The 9,830-nt window shown below is 46.0% G+C and overlaps 1 protein-coding gene across 1 annotated transcript; it reads left to right on the top strand.

Annotated features, from left to right (window-relative positions):
- Positions 1 to 333: 333 nt before the first annotated feature.
- uts2r3 (urotensin-2 receptor 3) lies at positions 334 to 1,488 on the top strand (the record flags this gene model as incomplete). The annotated part of the gene is made up of 1 exon (XM_083678633.1): positions 334 to 1,488. The coding sequence occupies one exon, from the start codon at positions 334 to 336 to the stop codon at positions 1,486 to 1,488; it is 1,155 nt and encodes a 384-aa protein (XP_083534759.1).
- Positions 1,489 to 9,830: the final 8,342 nt, after the last annotated feature.

Raw genomic sequence — 9,830 nt, forward strand, 5'->3', positions numbered from 1 at the left:
ACAGGACTAGATTACAGATGTAACCCAACAAAAACAAATCCAACAATATTCAGAAAGGGGACAGAATGTTGTAATGCAGGCTGGTAAGAAGACCATGTTTTAATGAATGACATTAATATACTGTACCTCTCTCTCCCACCTCTCCCCACCTTTCCCCTCCCAATCCACTTCTTCCCCTCTCTCAACCCACCTCTTAATCCCTAATTGACCAAAAAACCCTCCAGAAACCTATTCACCATAATAATTCAGAAAAATAGTTCCTCTACCTCTGACATTTACACCTGCCCATAGCTTTCACACCACCGTAGTTTTAAAAGGTCTCAACTTAAAAACATGAATTACTCAGCCTTCCCTACTCCCTTTTCTTCTCCATCCTACACCTCCCCCCTCATCCCCAACTTCACCCTCCCCTCCTCCTCTCCCTCCATCTCTCCATCCCCAAGCCTGGCCTCCACGGCTCTGTTTTGCTCCCTGCTGTCTCTCCTCACTCTCCTGGGCATTGGAGGGAACCTCTACACCCTAGGCCTCCTCCTCAGGCGCAGACGAGGACGGAGGAGACGTGGAGGAGATGTAACCTGCTGCTTTGGAGCAAGAGCACCATTACCATCCTGCCTCGTCTCCTCCTCTTCCCCATCCCTCTCCCCTTCCTCCTCCCCCACGTCCTCTTCTTCCTCCTCCCTCCATCTCCAGGTCCTGAGCCTAGCCCTAGCCGACCTCCTCTACCTCTTCACTGCTCCTTTCATCGTATACGACAGTCTGGCAGCCAACTGGGCCTTTGGGGAGCTGGGGTGTCGTCTGCTCCTCAGCCTGGACCTGCTGACCATGCATGCCTCCATCTTCACCCTCACTGCCATGAGTCTGGACCGCTATCGGGCCGTGGCTCACCCCCTCCACGCCTCCTCCTCCAACTCCTCTGGCCTGCTCCGCGTGGGCCTGGCCTGGGGGCTGGCTGTGGCCCTCAGCCTGCCCATGATGATCACCCTGCACCTGGAGGACGGGGAGAACCAGGAGGGCCAGTTGTGTGTGCCAGCCTGGGACGAGCAGAGCTCCAAGGCCTATCTGAGTGTGCTGTTCTGTACCAGTATCCTGGGCCCTGGGCTGGCCATCGGGGCGCTGTATGCTACGCTGGGCAGACTCTACTGGGTGTCCCAGACCCGGCCTGCCTGGGCCAGTGGGAGTACGGCCTACCCTCCCCGGGCCCCAAGGCCCAAAGTCTTGCTGCTGATTCTGGGGATAGTTCTGGCCTTCTGGGCCTGCTTCCTCCCCTTCTGGATCTGGCAGCTGCTACCTCTGTACCGGCCGGATATGCTGCGGACGGTACCTGTGGGGACACAGGTGACGGTGAATCGGATCCTAACAGGGCTTACTTTCGGGAACTCGTGTGTGAACCCATTCTTCTACACACTGCTGACCGGGAAACGCAGGCAGAACCGTCAGACGTTAACTTCAGCAAATCAGCTCTGCCGCAAGAGTAGTCCTCTACAGTAGTGTGCCTGTCTGCAACACTAATGCTGCAGTTTGTACATCAGCACTGAAACCAAGGACAGTTCCCTACAGTAGTCCTTCACCATGACCCAAGAGGAACTTTTTACTTATAGGTTCTACGCCAGTTAAAGCACTTTGTACTCTTTTTTGTGATTGGACCATATTTCCTATTTGGAGATTAAAGATGAATTTGCCTTATTGTGACTTTGACAAAGCGAAAATACAACATGTATGTCGAAGACATAGGTGTCGCAGTGTCAATGCTTGAACTCCACATAACTCCTTCCTGACTGATTGTGTGTACACTTCTAAAACACAACAATGATGCTGGTTTCACAGAAATATCTGTCATTGTCTCAAATACAATTTGGGTGTGAAAACAGTAGAATGTGTTGGGTTTGCAAAATCCATATCAGGTTTGGGCTTGATTCTATTTCAATTTAGAACAGTATACTCCATACATTAAAACTTTGAGATGAACCATTCAAGAGGATTTAGAATTCTGAATGTTTGTTTTCCCGTTGTAAATCCATAGAGTTGAAATGGAGCTAATCCCAAAGTTGAGACCTTAGATAACTGAGGAAAAAAAGAGTGTGATATAACAACAGGGGAGATGAGTTTGTGTGTTATCTTATCATTTAGGGGCTTGTGCTTACCGAAGCAATTTTCTGTAAAATGACGAAGTACTTCTATCTTTGTATCTTCTAGTTTGGAATGTCATCAAAGAAAATGTTTGCTTTTGAACAGCAACTGGTCATCACTGGTCAGGACATATTTGAGATATTTGTTTAAAAAGTTGTTTATTGACACAGTGAATAATGTTTGAGGGGGTTGTGTCACACCCCCTATAGACTGACGCTTTTAAAACAACAGACCTTTTTTATATCAATACCTGCATGTTGGGTTTGGAGTTTTATTTTGTAATGAACCATGCAATGCTGCTCTGCATGGCGCCAATGACAAAGCTGTGTTTATATGAAGTTTGATGTATAATATTGTATAATATAATAACCTTAAATAAAGAACATGCTTTATATCCTTCAGTCTATGTCAGGGGTTCTCTTTGTTCCCTGGAGAAGAGGGTGAGGATGTGTTCCTCCTTGACCCTTCAGAAAAGAACACAACATGAAAATGCAGATCTCATACTGGGTTTTATTGTGTTTATGACCATAGCAGATGAGAGAGTGGGATGGCCACAGAGAATGAGAAACAGATAGATGAGCAGGTAAAGGGAGAGAGTGAGGAAAAAGACGGGAAGGAGAGAAAAGGAGGGATATAGAGAGAGAAGCAGAGGAGAGGACAACCTGAATGTACTGAATGGAGAAAAAAATCCCTGGGTTTGCATTCATACTTTTATTTGTGTGTCTGTGTCAGCATGTCTGTGACTCTCACAGGTCTTCCCCGTCTCTGTGTCTCCCTGTAGTATGGACCTGTGTCTGTCTGTGTCTGGCTCAAAGGCTGCACTGTACTGTATCGCAAACCCCGCTGCTCTTTGACGCAGATGAGCAAATATTGTTGTTTGACAGAAAGGAGTGAGGTTGGGGCTGAGGGGCTGAGGGGCTGGGGGTGGCAGTTTGGGGGGGGGGGGGGGGGGGTGAGGGACTTTGCATACAGAAGAGGGAAGAACAATGGACTTAGTGCAGCAGAGTTTATAATGGCGAAAGAAGAAAAACGATATAAGAAATCATTAATTTATCAAATGCAATATTTATTGACAAAGTGAAGACTGGGATGTGAAACTGATTCCTAAAATATTCTGAGCATTCAGTTTGGTCCGAAAAATAATAATGAGAATATCATGAAGAGCCCTTTCATGGCAATCTATCATACAATGGCTATCTGTCGTTTCGTGACCGTTCACTTCAGAGTTTAGGAACCAGAGACAGAGGCCGTCCGAATACTCACACTGCTGGCCACTTTATTAAATTCCAGGCCTCAAAGATATTTTCTTTTAGATGGATGATTCAGGAACAACACTGATCCATCAAGTCAGGTTTTTAATTTTATTGCAGAGGGTAATTTCCCCTCAGGGATCAATGAAGTACCTATCTATCTATATATCTATCTATCTAAAAGGCCTGTCTAATATTATATTACTGAGTAATGGTGTTTTCCTTTGTCCATTCATATCACATTGCAAGGACTTCTAACTATTTTTAAGAGTCATTTTCAGCATTCAGGAACAGTTATATACTTTTTTTTTTCTTTAAATGAATATTTAGTAAGTTATTTGGTATCGGTTTGTATCTTTTTACAATGTAGGTATTTCAACAGTTCAACTATTCCATTATCTATGTAACAATGTGTACTTTTGTCTTTTTTAACTAGAGTAATAACAACACAATAACTACACAAGTGTGACTCACAAGGTTGAAACCAGTGTCCTGCATACCACAATACTTCCTTAGCCTGCAAAGCTAAAGCCAAGGCATGAGCTCAGGGAGTGTTCAGTGTTACACAAGTGCTCAGGTCTCAGGCAAGGTTACTCATCATGCAAGTGTGGTTCCAAACCTCCACCTGTGACCAGACCAATATAGCTAAATATAGGAGGTGAGCCCCCTAAAACGGAATCAAACGGTCAGCAGACATTTTTGTCTGAGAGCTGGTGCAGGAGGTCTGAAGTTTGGGAAACACTGACCTAAATGGTTTATGTTGAATAGTCTTGCACGGCAGACTCATACGTTCTATCCAAACAAAGTGGTGAGCAGAAGCTTGTTGAATTTTTTGGCTAGTGCCATACAAATGTCTCTGTACAATGGTAATGCCCGTAGCCATTCTGTTTGGTTTCTTTACAATGGTAATGCCCGTAGCCATTCTGTTTGGTTTCTTTACAATGGTAATGCCCATAGCCATTCTGTTTGGTCTCTGTACAATGGTAATGCCCCTAGCCATTCTGTCTGGTTGTGAGGGCCTTCTTCAGTCTCTGCCGCCATGTGTTTCTATTTACCTGGCTACCTCGTAGCGTGACGTTCCCACCACAGTTATTACCCAGCTCTCTGTGCGGTCACACCATGGGGGGTGTTTCTGCTGTGAAGTTAATGTAATGGCCATCCACCTTTCACAGACAACTGCTTTGAGGCCTGTTCACTTCGATTGTGCGTTCAACAGTAGAAGAGGATAGCAAGGGCATATTTGCAGAAAAGAGACTGGCATTTAGCTACGAATGAACAAACATATCAGTGTGCTCATGAAAGTATGAGTTCTCTTGTGGTACGGTGCTTTTCAGACCCCTAGCCTTTGCAAAACGACAGAAGATGGAGCACTAAACTTGTGTAAAGCGTAGCTCATCCAAAAAAGACATTTAGCTGCAGAGGGGATATTACAGTGTTGGCAGTTGGTTGTTGAATCTTGCCTGTCTCTATATTGGACAGGCCTTGGGTGTCAGTGTATTCTCATACTCCATATATCAGATGATTAACTTCTCCCTCAGGTCTGCTGGGATGACTGAGTGTTTGATAAACTTCAAACACGTTTTGTTTATTCACCCCAACTAAACCGGTGGAAAATATTGTCTCAGTCAGAGGACCAGCCAATCCACAAACTGTCCGTTTGTGTTGGTAGTTACCAGCGCCGGCAGACTCGCTCCAACCATAACTTCTGTCCTCCTGCTCCACAGAAGCTTTTCATTTCGCCCTGAGATGGCCGGCGGCGTCCTCCTCTTCTCTTGTCCACAGGGAGAGCGAGAAGACAAATATTTTCTTTTTGGAGCGTCGCTCTGTGTTACCTGAGCGTTTCATAAATCTAGCACATGTCCGTTTCCTGGAATCGCTGAGTGTCTTTCCATCCCATCACCCGCCGCACCGTGGCCCCACCCTCCAGACTTACCTCTCGACCAGTGTGAGGGGCTGAAGCAGGTGCCCCTCCCCTGCGCAGCCTGCTCAGGAAAGGCCCCTGCTGTGCAGACGAGACTAGGCCGCAGCCCGGGCCAAGCTCATGCTGTGAGGAGTATAAGAGGATCCCTTTCTCTCCAGACAGGCACAAAAAAGATTCCCCTTGCACTCCTCCTCCTCCCTTTCTCTGTTTCTCTCCAAAATTCAATCTTCCCATCTGTTTTCCCTCTCTCAATCACTCCCTTTCTCTTCCCCTATACTCTTTTTGCCTTCTTTCTCACTCCCATCTCTCTCTCCTATCTCACCCCGTTTGACTTTATGGATATATCAAAAGAGCTCACTCCAGGCAGATAATGAAAAACACAATCATGAATAAAAAGTAATATCTCAAATGTATTGTTGCTGATATGAGAGCCTCATGTCTTACATAGTATGAGAGAAAAGTGTGAGTTTATTGACCCTGCAGTAACACAACCCACAACAACTGGCACATCATTACTTATTTCACCGTTTAATGCCATAGCAACATTCATCAAAGTCTCTGCATAGGGTTTATGCTACCCACAAATATAACAAACACAATCGAAAACCTGTTCAAAAATCCCCTACTCGTAATTGCTAGTTTGACAGCAAACACTCAAACCTAAGGACAGACAGAGTGTCTTTGTTCACCTCATGACACCCCCACCGCAAGGCACCCTCCTCCCCGCCACTTCTTCTGTCTTCACACTTCCGTGTCAGCCGCCAGGATCAGGCGAGACCTAGGCTTGCGTGCCTTGAAGGCCGGAGGTTACATAAACCTATATACGCACTGCAGTTCACACATGGGCTCTTACTAGGAAAGACAGTAAATATGGCATGTCTGCACCCCTCACTCCCTCCCTCTCTCTATCCCTCTGTCTCTTCCACCTTCCCTCTCTCCCTCAGCATACTGCCCATAAACAGTCATCCCTCGTCAATTCAGGCGTCAAAGCTCCTCTGACCTTTGACCTTGTGACACTTAGATCATCTGAACCCCGTTCCTGAACCTGCAGATAGTAGAAGAGTCATTTCCATGGGCACAGGAAAACACAATGCCCTTCAAACTCTCATAGAACTCATTCAACACACACTGCACAGGCTTAGCCTATTCTTCACTTCATCAATACACCACGGAATGGGACAAGAAGAGCTGTACTGTTTTAAAGCTCTCAATATTGTTGAATCTAAATTAAACTAGGTTACTATCTTCTAGAGAAAAGACGGTAACATGGAGCTTTGATGAGAAAGCATAGGCTATGTAAAAATACAAGGTGCATCTGTAGTGAAATGTTAGTGCCACCTGGTGGTGAAGATAGAAAACATACTTTGCTCAAAGGTCTCAAAGCAAATGTATTAATCTACCACATCAATAGGCGAAAACCAACAGCAACATGCTGATGTCAGTGGGGTCCAGGTCCAACTGCAAAGTTAAAAGAAACTACTTTAGGTACTGTGTAGACTTGTAAACACAACCACGTCCCTCTCTGACTCTCTCTCTCTGTCTCTCACACATACACACAGGTATGAACCTATCAAGTCTCTAAAATTGTTGAACCTTAGAACAGACAAAGGCACACACAAACGTCAATGGCACAGCCTCACCAATGTTCCTCTTATCATCGGCCCTGAATTGTGTTGCGCTCATTACGTCATTATGTCTCCTTGTCCTCTGCCTCTGAGCTGCAATACTATGTGACCATACAGACAAAAGATACAGTAGATGTTTTACCATTTGTCACAATAAGGACCCAAGTTCAAATTGAGACTATGCTGCCACTTACGTCTCACCCCGTACCGTTTCACAACAAATGTCAGTGGAGCCACAGAGAGGATCAGGATGATGCCAAAGCAGTTGATCAATATCAGAGAGAGGTCTGAGGTAAGAGAGGTAACCAGAGTTCAGGGTCCAGCTAAAACAAAGTGAACTAAATGGAAAGCCTGCTAGCACAACATTATCCTACAGTCCCATAGACCTACATCCAAATCATCTATCTAGTCCTTTTAGATTTATAATAGGTGCCTAGGGACTGGGGCTATGGGTTTGATGATATCAGGTAGGGTGATAACTCACTGTCTAAGCTGATGAGTACATCCTGGCTGCTCCTCAGGGCTCTGCCTGCTCTGGCCACACAGCTGTAGGTCCCGGTGTGACATCGATGAGCCCTTGCTATGCTGTACACCTCACTACCAGAGGCTCTGACCACAGGCCAACCATCCTTCAGGAAGGTGAATGTTACAGCCACTGTAGTCGAGTTGTGGTCAGGGTGGGTATGATAACCATGAGGATGTTTCAGCTGGTGGTTACTAACTTGGGCCTCACAGGTGAGGTTAAAAGCCTCACCCTCTTTGACCACGGTTGAAGGAGATGCTCGCAGAGTCACGGATGTGAAGAGCTCTGAAGAGCAGAACAATAACATCAACGGATTAGGCTAGACTACAGTGCATTCTTAGAAGACTACAAAGTTAGAGCTGAAGGAGACTCACCAGTGACATTCAGGGAGACCGCCTGGCTGTATTGGGTGTAGTAGACTGGCTCCCCTCTGCCTGCTCTGCACCAGTACTGGCCTGTATGTGTGAGAGCGGCCCGCCACAGTCTGTAGACTGCCCTCTCTCCACCACTGCCCCACACCTGCTTTACAGGTGCTGCCTCCTGCCTGTCTTTGTGCCAGTAGAACTTCCAGCCCAGGTGGCCAGGTAACTGACACGTCAAGGTGACTGTGTCCTGAGAGTGCACCTTGCCTCCAGAAGGCTCCATGATCAAACTGGGCTTCAGGACACCCTCTGCCAGGCAAGGGCAGAGTGAAAGACAAATAAATTCTGCTGAACTACTGAGCATAGCTTTTTTTTTTTTTTTATTTTTTTTTTTTACTTAGACTGATAGATGATGACAAAAGAGAGGATGAATCTCCAAAGTCCAAAGTGGCTTCCTATATTTCTATCTTTTCCTTCTATTGTGCTGTATAAAAGACAGAGACAATTAAATACAATTCCTGGTATGCATCCACTACAATGCCTTCAACTATCCTGTGTTTGCAGAACAGTAGAGTAGATGAATGAGATGAGACTAGGAGACAAGGATAGGAAGCAACCCCAGACTAGTGAGATCCACCCTGCATCTCCCCCCACAGCGTTCTCACCTTCCACAGTAACCTGCACCTCTTTGCTGTGTCTCTGTGCACCTGTGTGGTCAGTAACAGAACACCTGTACCTGCCTGAGTGGCTCTTAGTAACCCTGTTTATGAGGAGAACATGGGACCCAGTGGACACAGTGATGTTCTCTCTCTCTATGCTGTAAGCCAGCGCAGGGGCAGACTTATTATCATGCTTTACTACAACCGCAGCCAGACAGGATAGGGTCAGAGACTCTCCTTCCACCAGGACTAGGCCAGGAAGGGCCTTCAGGGACACAGAGGGCAGCTGGGATTGGGCTGAGGCTGAGAGAGTTCGATAAATCATAGAAAGATATCTGACATACCATAATACAAACTTCAGTAATGCATGTTTATAGCAAACTGAATCAAGTGTAATATTTGAAATCCTCTCACCTGGCAATGGATAGACCTGTGTGTTCAATACTGCATGAAAACAGAATAATGGAATTAAAAGGCACAGGATTTGGTAAGCATTATATGAGTATAGGGCACAGGAACATCAACTAGGTCAAAGACGCGAGTAAGTAGGGTTTCATCCTCTTCGACTAGGTTTAGTTCATTTTAGGCTCATAACATAATTGTCAATGTTATGGATACACTGTCGCAAACTAGCCCATTGTAAGACACAGAATAAAAACGTACTTACAAAGCACAGTAATGACGGACATTACAGTGAGGGTGAGTTTCTTCATTCTGTCAGAACTTGCGTTTAACAAAAAAGCCTACGGTTAGGAGTCGCTAACGTGGTGATTGAAGCCAGTGCGGTTGCGGCCACTCACGACGTGAGCGTCATCAGTCAAGGCATAGCAACTTCAGCTATATTTTAAACTTAGAGCGACATCACGTGCCAACAATGAGCAGCAGACCATTCTAATACTCCGTGGGCTTAGACTTTTCTAACCACAAGTTAAACAAAGCCACAACACTGACGAAAATATATTGACAAAAGTTTGTAACCTTACCTGTCTCAGCATCCTCCTACAACACAGCTATCTGGCTGGGGCTAGAGCCCACATTCATGAGGTCTCAGGTCCGTGCTGTGACGGGCTTTCATTGGAAAGTTTGGGCCGACATAATGCCTCCTCTGAGAATTCACCCAGGGTGGCAGGCAGGTGATGAAAGAAGCAAGCAGCAAGGTGGCAGGGCTGCATCAGGTGAGGCCTCACACACCTGGTATGTGTTTTCGCATGAACCAAAGTACAGAAGCGGCGTTGTCACGCGCCCCCTTGCGGCACTGTGGTATTCCAAAGCCATGACTATATCTGATGGAGGCAGGTTTCGACATAACACCGGTCACAAACGGAAGCGGAAACCAAAAACAGCTAGGTGACAGATGTTTTCG

This window comes from Argentina silus (assembly GCF_951799395.1).
Source record: "Argentina silus genome assembly, chromosome: 10".
NCBI classification, from domain to species: Eukaryota; Metazoa; Chordata; class Actinopteri; order Argentiniformes; family Argentinidae; genus Argentina; species Argentina silus.